Source organism: Panthera pardus, unplaced genomic scaffold, assembly GCF_024362965.1.
Source record: "Panthera pardus isolate Hobbes unplaced genomic scaffold, ASM2436296v1 HiC_scaffold_12, whole genome shotgun sequence".
In the NCBI taxonomy this organism is placed as follows: domain Eukaryota; kingdom Metazoa; phylum Chordata; class Mammalia; order Carnivora; family Felidae; genus Panthera; species Panthera pardus.
This window is the reverse complement of record NW_026526677.1, coordinates 16,067,605-16,088,817: the sequence shown is the minus strand read 5'-3', so window position 1 is coordinate 16,088,817 and position 21,213 is coordinate 16,067,605. Positions and strand designations below refer to the sequence as shown.

General features: G+C 40.4%; 1 protein-coding gene across 13 annotated transcripts in view; it reads right to left on the bottom strand.

Annotated features, from left to right (window-relative positions):
• Nucleotides 1-21,213, bottom strand: part of CELF1 (CUGBP Elav-like family member 1) — a 75,091-nt gene that overhangs the window by 22,722 nt on the left and 31,156 nt on the right. For 4 of the 13 annotated variants that reach the window (XM_019412437.2, XM_019412435.2, XM_019412439.2 and 1 more), the window contains exon 1: nt 9,002-9,153. The exons of 4 other annotated variants lie outside the window; for them this stretch is intronic. In XM_019412437.2, the coding sequence (XP_019267982.1) occupies nt 9,002-9,072 (71 nt within the window). In that variant the 5' untranslated portion in view covers nt 9,073-9,153. Of the gene's footprint in view, nt 1-9,001; nt 9,154-10,502; nt 10,575-14,122; nt 14,159-21,213 lie in introns of those variants that run through there. 5 more of the 13 variants (XM_053899709.1, XM_053899708.1, XM_053899712.1 and 2 more) reach the window with 5 other exon arrangements.

Genomic DNA, 21,213 nt, shown 5'->3' with positions numbered 1-21,213 from the left:
CAGATGTTAGAACAAAGCACTTGATTTCCAAGGCCTAAGCTAAGAACAGAACAGAAAGATGTCAGCCTTTGAATGTTGCTGTCTCAGTCCTCGTCCCAGTGCTCTTAAGTCATGCCTCCAAGACCAAAACAAAGCTTCGCCTTTTAAACTTTCACAAATGATTGTTATGTAGACAATGACAACACCATCCTAGGGTTTTTTTGTTTCTGAGTTATCCAACTTACTACTAGTTCTCTAAGACTGTACCAGTTAATTCCCTTACCAAGTGAACCATTACAACATCCACAAACTCTCACAATCCTAGCACATCAAACTTGTAACACTCCTGCTTTAATACCTTCATTTTAACCCTCCCACTGCCAAGAACCTAGAGGGATTCCTGGACTACAAATGTTTCCACTCAGAATGAATCAAAGTCCTTCTGGACCACTGTAGCTCAAGATTGTATCTTAGCATTTATCACAACCATTAACACCTTAAGTTCCAAACAGCCAGCATGGCTAACTTTTCTGTTAGTGCATGCTTAATCCAGAAATCACTTCATCATATTCAAATTTGCCACGTCCTCGGGGCGCCTGGGTGGTTCTATCGGTTAAGCTTCCGACTTCAGCTCAGGTCATGATCTCTCAGTTTGTGAGTTCGAGCCCCGCGACCGGCTCTGTGCTGACAGCTCAGAGCCTGGAGCCTGCTTCCGATTCTGTGTCCGCCTGTCTCTTGGACCCTCCCTTGCTCATGCTCTGTCTCTGTCTCTCAATAATAAATAAATGTTTAAAAAAAACACAAACAACAAATTTGCCACATCCCAATATTAACCCTAAATAAAACGTTAGTTTCCTTTAAAGGAAAAACAACAGTTTTTCTACCAGTGCTATCTTCTGAACAATATTTGAAGATACTTGAGAATGCTGGATCTATGAAGGTGGTTTAACCTTTGTATTTTAATTCCTACATTTCTTATAACTGAACACCCACAGGAACTATTTACATGTTGCCTTGGCTGAATCTAGTACTACATATCAAAAGCTGTAAGGCAAATGGCATATAAACCAACTCTTGTTACCATGTCTGGAAAGGTTTCCCCATGTTCTTTCAGGTAAATTTAGTCTGTTTCGTCAGGACTCAAACAGTACTAAATTTCCCCCTTCGTTATAGTATTTACCACCTTTTAGCATAATCTGCCTATATCTAGCTCTCCCAATTAGACTGAGAGTTCCTTGAAGGCAGAAACTGTTTTGTTTGCTATTCATTCTTACAGTCACACCTGGTATAGCACCTGGTTCAAAGTAAGTCCTCAGATGTGTGGGATGGGAGGAATTTCTTGTTCTCAACAATTCCCCCTTTAATTTAAGCAACTAATCCTGATAAAAATGAACACTGTGCACAAAGAGGGCTCACAAAGAGCAGCTGTTATCCCTGTGATTATTTGTCACCAGATCAATCTACCCCAAGTGTTTTGAAATGCATTATTTTATTGGTTTTCCTTTAGTTTGGAATTACTAAATTCAGGTTGTTGTAAAAATATAATGGGGCTCAGTCGGTTAAGCGTCTGACTTTGGCTCAGGTCATGATCTTGCAGTTCATGGGTTCGAGCCCCATGTCCGGCTCTGTACTGACAGCTTAGAGCCTGGAGCCTGCTTTAGATTCTGTATCTTCCTCTCTCCCTAGCTCACACTCTGTCTCTCTCAAAAATAAACATATATATATTTATACAGATGAAACGTGGTCGCTTTTAGAAGGTAATCCCAATGTTCTAACAAACCACGCTATGATTAAAAAAAAAAAACAACAAAACTCTATGACTAATGAAACAATGGCTGTCGCTCCCAACAACCTGCCTCTAACAAGTTTAATTACCAGTTTTAATATCATTTTATTAAAATGTTGCTGGTCTTTAGTATTTCCATCCTAGGGAGGGTTAAAGGGTTAACACAGAACCCCCAAATGGTGCTCAGAATATGTTTTGATAAGAATGTTGACACTACTTTTGAAAAGAGGCAGGGGTTTATTGATTTGTAATTATATTGGAGGCAAACACTCTGTCCGTTCCTTCTGTATTTGTGTGCCATTTCTAAATTTTCTACATCACTGTTTAGTGCAAAAGAATCATCAATAATCAACATATATGAATTACGGTTTATTTAAAAGTTCAGTGGAGGGGGCGCCTGGGTGGCTCAGTCGGTTAAGCGTCCGACTTCGGCTCAGGTCACGATCTCGCGGTCCGTGAGTTCGAGCCCCGCGTCAGGCTCTGGGCTGATGGCTCAGAGCCTGGAGCCTGTTTCCGATTCTGTGTCTCCCTCTCTCTCTGCCCCTCCCCTGTTCATGCTCTGTCTCTGTCTCAAAAATAAATAAACGTTAAAAAAAAAAAAAAAAAGTTCAGTGGAGACTCAGCATTCTAGATGAATACCCTCCCTTTCTCTCTTTACTCTCCAAATCCTTCTCCATTTCTTCACATCCACCTACTCCATGAACCACCCTTTCCCTCTGTATATACCAATTCATTAGCCAGAAGAATCTTCTGGACCAGTGCTATTCAAAGTGCCAAGGACCAAGGGAAATCTTCAAATTTAACCCTTTAGAAACTCCCTCCCCCAGACCCCCATTTGGAGAGAGACAGCAAGCAGGGAAGGGGCAGAGAGGAAAGAAAGAATCCCAAGCAGGTCCCTCACTGTCAGTGCAGAGCACGATGCAGGGCTCGAACTCATGGACTGTGAGATCATGACCTGAGCTGAAGTCAAGAGTCGGCCACTTAACCCACTGAGCCACCCAGATGCCCCACCCTTTAGAAACTTTTATAGAAACTGAGCTAGGTAACTTTATATATATTCAATCTAATAATAATTAAAAGATACAAAATGCAAGCTTATACCTTATTATCTTGTCTTCCTACTTGACTGTTTTTATTGTATTTTAGAAGTCAGGTCGTGACAGGCTTAGGACATGGTTCTTCACCAGTCTGAGAAGCACTTCTAGAGCACAGCAAATTACCAGGCCATGTTGAAGATGCTGTGGACATCATGTATCCGGAATGTTGCACTGACTTATTCTTTCCTCTAATAAATCCTGGGCACTTATACAGTTATATAGGCCAGACACTATGTGAAATGTGGTATATATTGGTGAATAAGGGAAACATCATTATAAACTTTTATTGTGTCAGAGGAAATGAACAACAATGTTCTTCCATCCTCAACCTTCCTCACATATTTCCAGCATGCATGTTGTCCTTAGAAGTAACCACTGCACAAAAAAGTCACCTGGGAACAAGACTCTCAGTGTGATATGCCAAGGACCCCACGTCATCAAGGTGTGGCATTTACTCTACATATCACTAAAAACACTCTCAAATGTGTGCCTTACCTCCCCATTGATGGAGAGCTCCTCAGAGTCAGTGATCATGAATTACTGATATTTATTATGCCTACTCAAGAACCAATGAATTCAGCAGCCCCCTGGAGAAGTACCTATACTATCCCTGTCATTCTTAAGAAGCAAGTCTATGGAAATTCTTATCCTCTGTGAAATTACTGACCTGGGAGCAGGGTGGGAGAGAGGAAAAGCAGGGAATGAGGGAAGCAAGGAAGGAAGAAGAGAGATAAGGAGGCAGCAAGTGTTTTAGGGGAGAGGCATGGCACCAACCACCTTTTTTTACATTTCTGCTTCTAGCAGCAACTAGCAAATCATTAAAAATGAGAAAATGTGAAAAATCAGGACCAGAGGCTGCCTTGTCTACCTGGATTCTTGATGGAACATGCTATAGGAAAGTAAAAAAGAGAACCATTTTGGAAGAGAAACAGGAGAGACAAAACTAAGAGCTTCATTTTCAAAGCACACATTTGTTCCGAATTCTTCAACCCTCTCTTCTTTCTCTTCTCTCCCTCTCAAAACTTCCTGGCCCCAGGCCCAGCTCAGGGAGGCAGAGTTATTGTCTTGTCCCACTTTTTCCCCATCCCCTGGCTCCACCTAACTATACCAGTGGGGTGAACCTTAACCCAACAAACTGATCTACCGGGTAGCCAGAAATCTAAGACCTATGCTTAAAACAGAAAGGCCTGGCCAATCAAGCTCCTTACGGCTTGGCTTTACCGAGCAAGACAATAGCCACTGGCCACATGTGGTTACTGCATAGGATAAGGAGAGGCAGAGAACATTTTTATCATCACAGAAAGCTCTACGGCACAGAACACTGCTCTACAGAACATGGAACTGGTTAACAGAAACAGGCAGTGATGAAGTCAGAATTCGGGAAGCTGCAAGCAGAGACAGCCTAAGGTGACAAGGTAAAAGGGCAGTGGCAAGAGATAAGAGAGGTCATGCTACAACATCGACATCGATGAAGCCTGAAAACATGATGCCAAGTGAAAGAAGCCAATCACAAAAGGCTACACATTGTGTGATTCCATTTATATGAAATTTCCAGGATAGACCAATCTATAAAGACAGAAAGGTTAGCAGTTGCCTAGGAATGGGGACTAGGGGTGCAGGAGGATGACTGCTAAAGGGTACCAGATTTCTTCTTGGGGTGATCAAAGTGTTCTGGAATTAGACAGCGGAGGCAGCTGTGCAACTTTGTGGACACAGTAAAAATCACTGAATTATGCATTTAAAAGGATAAATTTTATGGTATGTGAATGATATCTTAATTTGAGAGACAAAGAGAGATGGAGCAAGAAAACGGGATGGAAGGGAGAATGGCAAGGCAAAGCCATGCTGCAATCAAGCAGCAGCACGTGCAGCGAGGACAAGAGAACGTGTGTCCTGGGTCAGAAAGAAAGGATTTTCTAAGTCTTCCAGAAAGTTCCTAATTACATTACAGTCCAGCCCATGTGTGCCCTTACAAAAAAACCCTTTCACATATGCTAGCTCTAGTGGGTATCTGTTCTTTGCAGCCAAACAGGCTGGCAAATACTACCTTTACATCTGCTCAAAAATCAATTCCTTGGGTGGGAACAAAATGAGTAAAGGAGATTAATAAATACAGATCTCCAGTTAATTAAGTCATGGGGATGTAATGTACAGCATGGGAATATAATAAATAACACTATTAACTTTGCAGGTGACAACAGACTTACTGTCATGACCATTTCACAACGTACACAAATGTCAAATCACTGTGCTGCATACCTGAAACTAATATAATACTGTATGTCAACTATACCTCAATAAATTAATAATTTCCAAAACCTTTCATTACTCATTTTTTTCCACTCAACCCTTCTCATTACCTGTTGGCCTCCATTTGTTCATTATACAAACAGAAAAATTTTGGATACTTACCAATCCCCAAGAGGCATAAATATTTGTTGCTTCCCAATCTTCAGCCACCACCCACCCCTACCAGGTCCCTCTGGCTCAGATACTGTGCTGTGGAAAACCGGCACAGAAGAACATCAGAATAAAAAGGACCCAGAAACACTGGCCTGAGTTACTTACCAACTGTTCTCTAGTGAGACAAAATTGTACGTATTCTGGAAGGAAGGAATTTCCTTTTGGATAAAGGGAGATCTTCCTGTTAGTTGGGATATTAGGTATTAGAAAAAGCTCTTAATAAAGGTTAAGTCACCTTTCAACAACTAAACAGGCTAATGGTGCTTGTGAAGGTTTTCAGCCTTCTTCCCTGAGAAATGGAGATAACACCTAGAGACCTTATTTCAGTAATTATCTTTAATTATTAAAAACAAACAAATCTCACAGGGCTTATCATTCATTCAACTGTATTTCCTAACCTCCTACTATGTGCCAGATACTACACACTCGAGGGGCTATAGAAGGGGACTGAGCAGTACCTGTCCTGAAGGTGATGGCACCAAACAAGTGGAAGAACACAACTATAAGGACCTACAAATATTTTCATGGATGCTTAAAAGTTCTGTGGGGGGGAAAAAAAATGGGTATGATGGTTTTATTGTATTTGGAGGAGGAGGGCAGGGACTTAAGCTGAATGGACAAAGGGGCTGGAAACAGTGCTGTATAGAATGGAGTGATGTGAAAATGGTAAGAATTCAGAAAAAAGAGAAGGTAAGATAACATTAGGTAAAAAAAGGACTTGAGAAACTTAGGGGAGAGTACACATTTTAGAAGATTAGAAAAAAAGAGAGAAAACATTAGAAAATCACTGAGAATAAACAGATACATTGGAAAGATGCCCTGAAGGGCTTTTCTTGTGATACTAACAGGCTTGGACTTTATTCCAAGATTCTTTTTTTAAGGTTTATTTATTTTTGAAAGAGAGAGACAGAGTGAGAGCAGGGGAGGGGCAGAGAGAGAGGGAGACACAGAATCTGAAGCAGGCTCCAGGCTCTGAGCTGTCAGCACGGAGCACAACGTGGAGCCCGAACTCACAAACTGTGAGATCATGACCCCAGCTGAAGTCGGATGCTTAACCAACTGAGCCACCCAGGCCCCGCTATTACAAGATTTTTAAACAAGGAAGTGATCGGATTGATCTTTTAAAGACAACCGACAATACAGAGGATGAAATAAAAGTGGGGAAATAAAGAGATTTTTGCACAAACTAGCTTCTAAGATTAGGGCCCAGTCTCAGGCAATGCTGAAAAATTTGGGGGCAGAACCCACTAGAAATTGGAGATAACCCAATGAAAAAGATGAGGAAAAGAAGTTACTGATCCCTCTTAGGTTCTAGTACAGTCATTTTGGGAAAGTGTTTTTGCACGGGGAAGTTCAGGGGACATTTGGGGGAAAAATACAGAGATGTGAGAATCAGAAAAGCAATCGGTACCCCCTCAAGCCAAGGGAAAGCTAAAAGGGACTGAGCTACAACTCCTAGAGAACCTACCCATCTCCTAGGGTATAAGCAATGTAAGAGAAACCAGGGAAGCTGAAGAGTAGTCACAGCAGAATCAAGGACACTGTTAAAAGTAAGAATAGGAACTACAGTTCAGGTCCCCAGCCCTTCCACAGCTCCTCCAGCCATTCTTCTCTTTTGCAGGAAATTTTGAAATAGATACATTGCTAGATCACATTACTGGGCAAAATCACTTGAGAGAGAAAACTACTGATGTCAAGTCTCCTGCTAAAGAGTACGAATTAAAAGAAGGGCTGAGAACCCAACAAAAATGTGGCAAACACACCATTCTCACGAACTTTCTTCTTCCCAAATCTGTGTTTTGGTATATGGTGCCCATGAGAATGGGCCCAAACACTTGCAATAATGAAAGAAGTCGATGGGTACCTGCTCAATGACACCTGAGGCAGCCTGGTCTAGGGGGCAAAAATAAAAAGATTATCATTAAACTTGATTTGAGGTCCAAAGCCGACACCAACTGTCCTCAGGCAAGTCAGTTACAGCCTCTCAACTGTTTCTCATCTGTAAACAGAGGCAACAGCCTGTGCCCAATTAACCTCCCAAAGCTTTTGAGAAGATGGAAGACTAAAACAAAGGCAAACATACTTGGGAAAATATGCTTCCAACCGCGTGCTCCCTGATCACCTCTGACAGAATGACCTGTATTCAGTCCATTAGCTCTCAAACTTCAGTGTGCATGAAAACCACATGGGGCATTGCTAAAATACAGATTCTGGGGCCTTATTCTAACATCAGAATATCTGGGAATGGGTCCAGGAATCAGCATTTTCATGTTCCAGGTGACTTCCATGCAGTGTTCTGTGATCCAGACTTCATGGGATACTAAATTAGTTTAACCTCTTGAAATATGAGAGAACAGGCTGAGGAAAAATACTGTATCTAAGGACTGAACAAAGGCGGTGGCAAAACAGAGAGAAACTGTTACAATGAATGATAATTTGAGCCACAAAGTCCTAGTTCTAGGGACATATATCTGGTATGCGGGAGTATTTTGGTAATATATATTAAGTCTTTATGATGGCATTGATTTCACCTGTTATCTACAGCTATAACAAAATTTTAGCAGTAAAGAGCTTGCATAAAAAGACAAACCTAAATTACCATTATTCTGGACACTACAGAGAAGGCATAACATCCATATCAAATGAGTGAGCCAGCTAACTTTGAGGTCCCCCAAACTATTCCACAGAGAACTGTTCAAAATCTGCTATCATCCATACCTGCTACAGATAATCCCAAGGTAGATGGATTTCCAACGGAGGGCTATACTGAAGGACTTAGACTACTGCCTGTTATCTAAGGAATATTCTACTATTTAATATTCTTGGCTTTGAATAACCTAAGGCTCATCCGCTTGAGGTTTCAAGATACTTTGAAACCTAGTTTAATTAACTGAAAACAAGAGTTAGAAATGTGTTCTTCACAAAGTTCAGAATTCAGGTTCCCTGAAGCTACAACTCAGGACCAGGTTAGTATTTTAGCTGTGTACAATGATAATGTCACTTATTGAACAGTATTTTAAACTGATTAGATTTCTTGTTCCCATGTTGAAAATTTGGGCAAATTGCCAATCAAAATTGATACAGTTTTGCTGAGGAGGGGAGGGGAAGAGCACACATCTGACATCCCTGAAATCATGTATTGTGTTGCATTTTCAGTTTGACTAGGAAAAAATCAGGGCCCAGGGATACAGTTTAGATGCCAATACAGCATTCTGCATACATTCCTAAATACACTCTAGTAACCTGTCTCCACTGTGACATGAGTCTAAGAATTTGATGTAAATAAATAACGTCCCAAAAGATTGTTTGAAATTGCATACCCAACACAAAGCAGTAAAGCTAAGGTTTAAAAAAAAAAAAAAATGCGTTGGAATCTATCACATGGGGAAACACTACAGCTTGCTTGAAGGGACTGGAGCCAGCACACTTGAGTTGATGTCGCTGCTCATATATCATATGTACCCTTTTGTACAGAACTTAGCTACAGCCCCAAGGAAATCAGTAGTAAGGAGACAGAATCAGAGTACAATAGAAAATAATAATACTGTGGACTTTGGCTTCCTCACCGAATTTTTTTCTTCCCTCTTTTAGGGAAAGGGACCAGTTTTACCAAATAACAAAGAAAACAGCCCAGTTCCTCTGCTTATGATAAAAATTAGACAACAAAAATACTTACACAGGACTGGAATTCAAAGAGCAATGATCCACCATCATTTCTGGAAGGAAATCCAACTTAAACGCAGCCATCACCTCACTCTCCCCTTCAGAAGCCAATGATATTAACTTGCTGCACTTGTCTGATCCACAAATACACACAGCTTTAGCTTCCTGGGCCCCACAAAAAACACAAAGTGGAAACAGGAGCTCAGGGAAACCAGCAATAAGTGCCACAGAAACAGGCAGGACTGGGGAGGGGAAAGGGAGTACTGGATTAAAAGGGGGATGTGAGCATGTGAAGGGAGGCTCAGCCCGGCACACAATGAAAGTGCTGATGCGCCAGGCTGGGTTTGTGTGATTTTCCCTGGCGAAGCAGTACTAAGTGCACTGTCAGATAAATAGAGTGTCAGATCCATGAAGATAGCAGTGGCTAACAGAGCAGAAGTAACACTAACTTGTTTCACATCTTCAAACTCCTTTCTGCAAATCAGGTTTTGAGGGGCCCCAAGGCCTGAAACTACCTGAAGCAAAAAAAGAAAAGAAAAAAGAAAAAAAGAAAAGAAAAGAAAAGAAAAGAAAAGAAAAGAAAAGAAAAGAAAAGAAAAGAAAAGAAAAAAGAAAAGAAAAGAATGGAACGGAAAGGAAGGAAGAAAGAAAAAAAAGCTCACCTCATGTGGTCTGAAAATGTTTTTGGAAGGGAAAACTAGGCTGTTGGCCTTGGTTTAAACTTAGTTTTCCATGTGCCAAAGGCAGCAATGAGCACAGTGCTGGGTCCACACTAACCTCAGAATAGTCACATAAGTAGCGGTTCAGACCATCGGAAGCAGGCCAGAGGCAAGCTGGCTAAAGAACTGGTCACCAAAAACTTAAACTGTTCACATACTACCACTTGCACTGGACCAACCTTGATTTCTTAATGGTGCGGAGAGCAGAGTGGTTACCTAATGGTTCCTCATCAGAATGAAGGACTTTTTAAAAATTCCTGCTTCAGTGATCCTCATTAGGTGGCACAGGGAAAATTTCTTTACCCTGAATCTTATTTTGCCAGAAAATTTAAAAAGTAAAAATGAAAATGGGATAGTAATATTCTGCCTTTTGATAGAGTACTAGGAATTCATGTCTTTTCTGTTGTTTGACCTTTCCAGAGAAACCAAAAACCAAAAACCATCAGAGTGATGATGAAAAAGAACAGGGACCCACCAGGAACAAACACTCAAATGTAAGGGAAGGACGGAGGAATGTAATCTTAGTCTCTTCATTCTCCGTCCTCCTTTAAACTGATGTTAAAACCAAGATTAATAAACGCACACATAAAAATTCTATTATGGGTGAGCAGTGGAAATGGATATACTTAGCAGTCGAGGCAGATGTGGTGCTCCCGTTCTCAATTTAGCTTCCCATCCTCCAGACAACAAGTGGTGGCATTTCAATATTTAGGCAGTGACTCTAAAACTATGTCTCTGAAGGCTCCCAAGCTGCACAGGCCTTCTTTCCCATTTTTATCATTAGCATTGCCTTACCTCAAAGATTTCACTTCACTCAAGCTCAGTTCACAACACAGGGAATTTTGAAAAAAGGAAGTTATGTTCAGCCTGTAAAGAGGTAAACAAATGAACTCCTAAACGTATAGCGTTACTTAAAAACAAAAATAATGAAAGGCAACATGTCACTGTATGGGCCTAAATGTTCTAGCCTGGCTAACAGTGCCTGACCCCTATCTGCATCCAACCAAGGAACTGTGTCTTCTGTTCGAACATGCAAACATAACCATCCAAAAGTTAGAACTAGAATAGCAGCTAACTGCTTTTGTATTTTGTCAGAGACCCTGGCTCCTGTAGAGACACGAGCGGCAGGAGCTGTCTTCCATCCTGCTAAAGGAGGAAGCCAACCCAGACTGCAGTGAGAGGAGACTGCAACTGGCACATGGCACACGGGCTGCCAGGCGCTGACTGCTGGACAGGCAGGAGACAGTAACCCTAGCTGGGACTGGTTAAGTTACTGGTTAGGTTTGTCCTAGTTTCTCCTATGCACACTGGAGCTGATCACATGCTTCTTCCTACAGAAAGCTATCAGGACCAATAAGTAACTTTGTGAGGTCAGTCAACAACCCAAATTGGGTTCTTTTTAGTTCAAGGATTCTTTTAAAAAGGAAATCAACAAATTTTAAGATAATCTCACTGGTTACTGTTATGCTTTTATTATTCACTAAAAATATTATCTAATTCAATTTCTATTTTAATCAGAATCACATGCATAACAAGAGAGCATTTAATGTGGAAGAGTTTACTGAGCAGCCAGGCACTGCTCAGCATACTGTAAAGATGTGCCCTCCTTAAGTAATTTTTGTCAAGCCAAAGCTTGAAAATCACCGGTTTAGAGTAACATTTTAAAATCCATTTTATGATGTATAAGGCAAGACTTCTTTAAGAACTTAAAAGATGGAAATATTATTACATGAAGGAGGGCACTTCTCTTTAGGCAGGTCACAAGAGTCATCTCAGTATAATAAAATTCAACATGCTTGCGGGAAAAGAAAGCACAGAAATTAATCATAAGTCACAATTTTAGAAAAGGATTACAAAGTTAAATGATGATAAAAACAATTATTCAAATACAAAAATGCAGGTGTTAAGGGGAAATTAAAAAGAATTAGCAGTTATTCACAGAAAACTGCCTGTAAGTTGTTTTTAAATTTCTGATTCAGAAACACATTCCAAGCTTTTCCCACAAAGGATGCATTAGAAATAAAGAGATGGAAGAACGGTTATAACCAATGGTCTGCTACAAGAGGTAACTTTCCCTCAGTCCCTTTTTACCGTGTGTCCTCTCATTATGAGTTTATACACTCAAGGTTTCCTCTTCTTTCCCTTGTGGTCTTAGTTTTCTTTGCTTTGAATATTCTCTACTTCTTTTCTAAGGGCAACAATTCAAAGCCCAATGATGTTAGGGTAGGGGCAATCAGCCTGCCATAACATTAAGAACCAAAATCATTAAAACTGATCAGTAGATAAGGGAAACCCTTTAAAGAACAGCACAGCCTGCATTTAGAACATTGGAGTGGAATAAACACTTTAAAAACTGGACTAGAAGTGCCAGAAATCACAGCAGTCGTTTCGTCAAAAGAGTGAAAGAGCAAAGAAAAGCATAGTTGAGCAAAAAGGCTCAGGTGGCACATGCGAACGTCAGGCTGTCTATCTTGACTGACATAACCAGGGAGGAGTTCAATGACAAGTGAAGGGATTTTATACTTCTAGCTCAATAATCTAAATGTGTTTTGAAGGGCAAAAATGTGAAGCCTGGTTATATGAGCACAGAGGAAATTAGAGCTTACTGCCAAATTATAAAAGAGAACCTATGTCATTAAAAATCACCATCAGTGTATATGAGAAGTGTAATAATCTACGAAAAAGTTATAACCTCAGACAGTTAAGTGGACTGGATATTTCCCCCCAAAGCTTCTGGTAGTTAGAGGATAGAAGGGTTGTAGAAAAGAAGTAAGCAACTGATACCACTTGAAAATAACCAACCACACTTAGAATTTTTAGCTTAAAACCTTTATGGGCTTGAATTTCACTTCAAAAATTGAGTACTTCTAATACGATCAATTGGGAGCCTCCCAGAGCTCCCAATCCAGTACTTTGCATAGGCAAAAATATACTGCTCTGCCCCTCCCCTGTGTGCACTCTCTCTCCCAAAAATAAACATTTAAAAATATTTTTTTTTGATTAACATAAAAGGGGAGCCGGGGTGGCTCAGTCAGTTAAGTGGCTGACTTCACTTTGGCTCAAGTCATGATCTCACAGTTCATGGGTTCGAGCTCCTTGTCCAGCTCTGTGCTGACAGCTCAGAGCCTGGAGCCTGCTTCAGATTCTGTGTCTCCCTCTCTCTCTGCCCCTCCCCTGCTCTCGCTCTGGCTCTCTATCTCTCAAAAACAGATAAACATTAAAAAAAAACAATTTTTTTTTAATTATACTGACCAATTTATGTAATCATCTACTTGACATCTCACTTTGTGGGAGCTTTTTTGTAAAAATGTGGCAGTTAAGTATAATTTTTTTTAAATGTTTTTTGATAGGCAGCTCTTCCTGCCCATGGGTCCTGTCCCTGTGCTTTAATAAAATCACCTTTTTGCACAAAAGCCCAAAACCTCTGAGTTTCCAATAAAAGCCTAGACAATGAAAAAATTTCTGACCTCGGGATGGGGGAGTTTAAATGTTGTAAAACATTTTTTTTCTATTTCAAATCTATAATCACTGTAGGCAAAAAGCACCAAGTTTAGTCATTGTTGTATGCAAATTGGTTTGATATTAAAATGATCATTTATGGTATACTGAGAGGATACGACAAGGCTGACAGGGGGGAAAACGAACACTTTTGAAATCTAAAAACTTTACTATTTCCTCTCTCTATCCTTAATCACTACTGCCTCCTCCCCCAATCAGTGTCAAAGATAATGACTAGCAGAAAGATCCTCTTCTGTGCTTAGTTTTGTTGGCAAAAGTATAAACTCAAAGCCTCCCTTGGAGTTTCTGAAACTAACCCTGACCTAATAAAACTGTCCTGTCAAATTGTGACCACCCTTCAAATCAGGTCGTATTTTCAGATCCCAAATTGGTTCTGGAATTTAGTGTAATTCTTAGTTTGTAACAATATACTACGTAACTTTAAACTTTATTTCAGCTCCAGTGGTGATTAAAAAATCAGTATGTTGAACAAATTCTGATTCCAGGTGGGTAGTATTTGTGTGGAATCCACTAAGTTCTGTCCTCATCCTTATTCTGGTTTACTCAGGGTCTTCCAGTTTGAACTGGAATGGGGAAAGAAAGTTAGCCGGGTAGCTGCTGTGTGTACAAACACACACACACACACACACACACACACACACACACACGCACGCGCGCAACTAGGCAACAGCTAGTTCAAGTGGGAGATAAGCCTGCTTTGGGAAACAGCTAAGGAGAAAGTTGAGAAAGAAAGAAAATATTTCTAGCTTCCTAGGAATAGGAAATTACACCCCATAATATAGGAAAAAAGCCATCACCTTTCTGAATGCAACGTTTTCAAATCTGCACAACAGGCCTCATGCAAGAAGGTTAAAGAGATGACCATAGAGCACACTCATCCAGCAGTTAGCCCATACCTGTGGCTTTACACCTCTCTGGACTATGTCTTCACTCTAAAAAACCAAGGAAAGAAAAATAAGTGGACCATGCCTACACTTCTCATAATACCAGAAATGTAGTTTCTTTCCAAAGAAATGCCCCCCTTTGTCACCATGGCTGAAGATTTAAAAAAAAAAAAAAGGAAAAAGGGGGGGGGGGGCACCTGGGTGGCTCAGTCAGTTGGGCATCCTACTTCAGCTCAAGTCACGATCTCGCGATTCGCGAGTTTGAGCTCCGTGTCAGTCTCTGTGCTGACGGCTCGGAGCCTGCTTCAGATTCTGTGTCTCCCTCTCTCTCTGCCTTTCCCCTGCTCACATACTGTGTGTCCCTCTCTCTCAAAAATAAAATAATTTTAAAAATTAAAAGAAAAAAGATAAAACAACTCCTTCTCCCTCTCCCATTGTTAAAGTACACAATACCTTAAAATATTAATTGCATTTAACATCTCAAAGTTAATTTTAAAACACCATCAATTTAAAAGATGGGAAAGTAAAAGTACTAAAAGACTTAATACAGGTTTGTCCCTAAATATCACAACAAATAGCAAAACAATGACCAGAACTTATGAGGCTGAATTTCAGTACATTTAGGTCACAAAAAACCTCATTTTTAGCATCTGCTTTTGGATGAGAAACTACGAGAGAGCTAAAGGCTATATAATTCTTTTAGCAATTAAGGGTCATGTTATTAATGTGGAGAGACCACGCTATTTCCCCAAAGCAACCTTCCTGAATAGGCAGGTACCAGGCATAAAACTCTTCAAAGGCAACAAAGTTCCTGTCTGTATAAATGCATCTCAGTGGCCCTAGGGCGGTGGTGAACCACTGAAACCAAAAAAAATCAGAAGATGGGGAAGTTAATTGAAGCTAAAAGCAAACAGACGAACCACAAAACCGATTTGATTTATTTTTAAACATTATCGAACAATCTTGCAAGTAAAGCTGATTGATTCTATAAAGCTGCCCAAATTCCTACAAACTTTCATGTCCACCCCTGCCGGCTATACTTCTGTCTGGCCCTGGGTAAAGACAGAGAACTGCCAAAAGTCATCAAGGATGAAGTCTACTTTGGAAAGTAAGAATTCTGAAAGACAAAGTGAAAACCAGAACTATGAGACACTGCACTCTACCTACCCTTCCTAAAGACAAAGAGGTTCCTGGTCCAAATAGGTGCTTAAGTACTTAATTTGACTTTTCATATGGATCTAATTGGTTTCCAATTTTGCTAATGAAGTAGTGATGCCTCCAATCATTTTAAGGCAAAATCCGGGTTAACAAAAAAACTTCTAAAAGCATTTTACTTGGACCTGCCTACATCATCAAAAATTATTAAGAGGAAAGGAACTTACATTTACTAAATTCACAATACCTCACTTAATCCTGTATCATTATCATCATTTAAGGTGGGGACTACTCTAAGGATTTAGATGCTAAAATAATCTGCACAAGGGATTCTAACCCCAATGTGACCAGTATCTAGGAGGTACAAACTTTTACTGAGACAGTGTGTCTTGAGAAGGCTCTGGAATAGCAGTTACTACCTTGGATGGTAGAGAACAGGTTGAAGTCCTACTTGTTCATTTTATTCTAGAAGAGGTAAAGGGCAAAGAAAAGACCAGAGAGTCACGTTTCCCAAAATGTCATATGAAACGTGCACGAACAGTTGAGAAACACTGCTGTTGTGTGAAGCTGTTAGACCAGACTCAGGCTGCATCCTAGCTGGGGAATCTCCAGAAGCAGAGAGCAAAAGAGAGGCCTGAGATTATTACGAAGGGCCAATGTATAAAAGAGTGAGAGACACACGTCTAGGTCCCAGAAAACAAAGCAGCCCTAAAAGGGTTAAGGAACACCCTAATTGCCTAGCCAAGAGAAAAAAGAAAAAAGAAAAAAGAAAAAAGAAAAAAAAATTAAAGAAACAAACACATTAGTAGATATTAATCACCCTACTCCTAAGTCATCAAAGACTTCTTAAAGGAAAACTCAAACACCCAAAAAAGGATCAGCACTCTCTTCCTCCACACAGATCCTTGTCACTTGAAGAAAGACGGTGGGAAGCTTAATACACAAGAAGGTATATTCTTTAAAAGCTTTGCCTTCCCAGTTTTGCTTTTCCTACATATTGTTGCCTTGTCTGTCAGAAAACAAATGCTTTGGGGAGAGAGGAAAGCTGAATGGAACCTAAAAGCGTTAGGTTTGTTTTTCACATCTTTCATTTCTGTGGGGAACCAAACAAAATGCCTAAGCTCTGTGAGGAAGCCTGGACTGCATTTGTCCTGTACCTCCTTGGAGCTCCACAGAAGTCTGTTTAAGATAATCTCCACCTTTCTCAATCACCATAAGGGGAGGTATAAAGGCAGTTCCAAAGAGAGGTGAAAAAGAGTTAAGGGGGGAAAGGAACACCAATGGCAGGGTGGTGGGTGGTGGTGCACAAGGCAACAGAGGAAAGAAGGATGAAGAGCAAGCTAGCTTTGAGGAAAACAAGCCGTATTCACCTACTTGTGACATGTTAACATGTTCAAAACATGACTTCCTATGAAATTTTAAAACTGCACTTAGCAAGTCAGTGGTACAGGGAACTCTAAAAGGCAAACTACCTACCGCACAATTTCCCCAAGGAAGGATAAAATTATATTTGGTTTTGGAATATTTCTTGGAATTCATATGATCTTGCCATGTTTTAAAGATGCAGTCACAGGGGCACCTAGCTGGCTCAGTCAGGACAGCATGGGACTCTTGATCTCGGGGTTGTGAGTTTGAGCCCCACGCTGGGTGTAGAGATTAATTAAACAAACAAACAAGCAAGCAAGCAAGCAAATAAAAAGATCCAAGAATGAACGAACACCATTACCTCTCTGGACTGATATAAAAGCACTCAGATCTCCTACATGCCTTCCTTAGGACAGGCAAGATCATGAACCCTTTTTTTTCTTTCTCAGAATTTTCTGTTGGCCTATAGAGCCTGTATGTTTAGTAAGTGACAAAACAGTGTCCTTCCCAGAAGGATGGCCACTGCCTCACTCACCATCAGCAACTCTTACTAGTATGCACAGAATAACAAACTCTAGATACAGGGGCTGGCAGCAGGCACAGTAATGCTCAATGACCTACATACGAACTGAACTCATGACCTTGGCCTCATTAGTATGACTCACCAACTCAACAATTGTTAGTAAATGCCCTTGATACCTTGAAAACTTTTTTCATAAAAGGCTGGGAACTAATGAAGAACTGAACAACTATTCAGATTAGAGACTTCCAAATGTTTTTAAAGGCATAAGTGTTTCTCCCCTAAACATAAAAGTGAAGCTATTCAGGTTGTAGACAGAGGTGGGTAAGGTAGGCCCCACCTTTTGCCTTTCCTGTCCTCACGGTAACCCCAAATCTCCTGGAAAATATGAAAAAACGCCTGGATAATTCAATATAATAGATAATTCACCAATTTTATTATCCAGTTTTGAGATGAATAGTTTTTTGAACAGATTTTTCTAGCTTTAGAATCTAAAAGATTACCAGAAATCAAGGAGCTTCCAATGCCATCAATGGTAATAAATATGTGCATCCTTGGGTTGACAAAATATAGTATTTAAGATTTGCAAACCTTGGGGCACCTGGCTGGCTCAGTCAGTAGAGCACGCAACTCTTGATCTCAGGGTCGTGACTTGGCACAGAGCTTACTTTAAAAAAAAAAAAAAAGAAAGAAAAAACTGGAGGGGGGGGCAGTAGAAGTAACTGTGAACCTCATTACCTAGAAGTAGTGAGAAATGTCCAGACATTTTATAAACTGGCAATGATTTTTTTAAAATTTTAAATGTTTTTATTTATTTTTACAAGAGAGAGAGTGAGTGAGAGGGGAAGGGTCAGAGAGAGAGAGGGAGACGGGATCTGAAGCAGGCTCCACGCTGACAGTAGAGAGCCTGATGCGGAGCTCGAAGTCACGAATCATGAGATCATGACCTGAGCCAAAGTCGGATGCTTAACTGACTGAGCCACCCAGGCACCCCTAAAGTAGCAATAATTTTAACAGGTAACATTTTTTTGAGCCCTTACTGTATGCCATACAGTGTTTTGGGTGCTTTATATTTAATCCTCATACCCAGTCTATCTCCATTTACAGATGAGAAGACACACAAAGAAATGAAATAACTCTCAAGACCACGAGAATCCAGGCAATGAAGAAGTTGAAATATAAAGTCAGGCAGTTGGACCCCTGGGTGAAAGGCTGACTCAAGTTAAAATTGTCCACAATGAAGATCATGCACACAAGCCACGGAAAAGACCTTAAATGAGGAGGACTATAAAGTTGAGTCTGACCATTTTTTAATGGCAAATCTTCTAAGTAGGTAAATATCCAAAATCTCAACTGTCACAAGAGAAATACAATTAAGTGAAAACTTCCTGCTGTTAATCAGCAGATGTGGGCAAGTTCATCAACATCTTGATGTGTCAGCTTCCTCACCTGTAAAATAAGAGGACTTAACTACATACCCCCATAGGAACCAAATGGATGCCCAGAATACAACCAAGCTACTGTACACATTTCTAACTGAAGAGGAAAGAAACCATAGGAATTACTAAGGAAAACTGAGCTCTTTTTAAAAATGTCTGTTACCTTTTAGACTGCTTTGCAATACTCTTGCTTCTTTCTTTTTCCTATTATATGGCTGGTTCAATAAAAAGTTTGGGTTTAGTGCACCGGTAAACTGCACATCTGTCTCACCCTCGTATCCTACAAAGTCAAGTAACCAGATAAAAAGATGAACTGAGAAACTTTCCTGGCTAGCCCAGCTCATCATGATGCAAAACTCCACCAGGGACTGGTGCTAGAACCCAGTAGAGTTTGCCTGGTACTCCAATCTACCTGAATTCCTTAGGAACCTGTCGCAGGGAACAGTTGCTACCAGACTGTAATCCAGGATCCTGGACACCACAACTAACAGTAGATAGAATCTAACGTTAAATGAAATAAAATGTGTGAAAGCACACAGCAACAAATAGGTGGCCCAAGACTGAATGCAGAGAAACCATTAACTGTATCTCTCATATGTAACCTGTAGGTGGTTAGGTGGATTAAATAGGTACGCTGAAGCGCACAATAAATTCCCTGCTAGCCCCTCATCCCCAGAGTATCACCTTCTATTGTAATAAACGTCTCTATGTTGAACAGTCCAGGCCCTGCACTACATCAGGCTTAGTTCTGACTTGTCTAGATTAGTAGGGATAAAACTTAACACTTTCTCTGTGGGATCTAGAAAAATCATTTTCCCCCTTGTAAACACTTGCTCTATGGCTACCATTTCCATGATTTAGGCTTAAGTTTGGGGCTTCTCTTTAGTGACTGAATCATCTATGTGTATTCCTTTTTCCTGATCCTGGTAGAGAAATTTATAAACAGATCTCAATCTCATCTCCTTCTCCACTGGCCAGTATGTGCTCTTTAGCGGTAACAATTTTTTCCAGCTTTAAAAAACTGTGGTCAAAAACACATAAAAGTTACCCTCTCAACCGGTTTTCAGGTGTACAGATGAGTATGTTAATATTATTGTGCAACATGGAAACAATTTTTTTTTTTTAACTTTCCTTTTTCATCAAGATGCTTAATCTGGGGCCCTCACATCTCTTCAAAATCCACGTATGGGCTATGGGGAAAGGTAGGTCTATGAACACTACCCTATGATATTTTTTTGTTAAACTGCATAAAAACAGACACAGGAGGCTCCCTGAAGAGAGAATCCACAGCTCTCCTCAGATGTCTAAGGGGATCATGATTGTTAGAATATTCCCCTCTGACTCTCCTTGCTGCAAGGTGACAAAAAAGTTTGTCAAAGCCCAGATCTGATGTCATCTGCGTGATCCTGAATGCGTCACTTTTTTCTGGTCCTCAGTTTCCCGATCTGCAAAACTATATGACAGCACTAGATTAATCCAGATTATCACTAAATCATCTAAAAACAGAATTCTGGGGCACCTGGCTGGCTCAGTCAGTGGTCATGTGACTTGATCATAGGGTTGTGACTTCAAGGCTCACAATGGGTACAGAGGTTGCTTAAAAAATAAAATCTTTAAAAATAAAGTAAAATAAGGGGTCCCTGGGTGGCTCAGTGAGTTAAGCGTCCGACTTCGGCTCAGGTCATGATCTCGCTGTTGTGTGAGTTTGAGCCCCACATCCAGCTCTGTGCTAACAGCTCAGACAGAGCCTGGAACCTGCTTTGGATTGTGTGTCTCCCTCTCTGCCCCTCCACTCCTCATGAGCGCGCTCTCTCTCTCTCAAAAATAAACATTAAAAAATTTAATTAAAAAAAAAAGTAAAATAAAAACATAATTCTATTTTCTCCAAACTGATTTTACAAAGTAACCCAAATTCTAGTTTAGTCCCTACCACATGTGGGATACACCTGAGAAAAATTATGTGTAAACCTCATTTCTAAATTTTTGCTAATAAAATATTTTTTTTTTTTACGTTATTTTATTTTAGAGAGAGACAGAGTGCAAGCAGGGGAGGGGCAGAAGGGGGGGAGACAGAATCTGAAGCAGGCTCCAGGCTCTGAGCTGTCAGTGCAAGCCTGACGTGGGGCTTGAACTCACGAACTGCCGACCGACTGAGCCAGCCAAGTGCCCCAATGAAACAGATTTCGAATGCTACTAATTTGAGAACAAGTCATGAGTACTTCCTTTTCTATTTATAGCCTCAGGATACCTGGAATAAAGATGACACATATCAGACCTTCAACTGTTGAAATGAATTCCCTGGTTTATCTGCTCTAATTTATAAATTTTTCACTAACATTTTTTTTTAAGTTTATTTACTTGAGACAGAGAATGAGTGAGAATCCCAAGCAGGATCCATGGTCAGACAGTGAGATGGACGTAGGGCTTGATCTTACGATGCTGAGATCACGACCTGAACCGAAATGAAGTCAGATGCTCAAACGACTGAGCCACCCAGCCACCCTTCCCCACTAACATTTTCTTCAACTGAGATATCTACACATAAATATTTCAACTTTTTAGTAAGAAAACTGTCTTTTTTGGGGCGCCTGGGTGGCTCAGTCGGTTAAGCATCTGACTCTTTG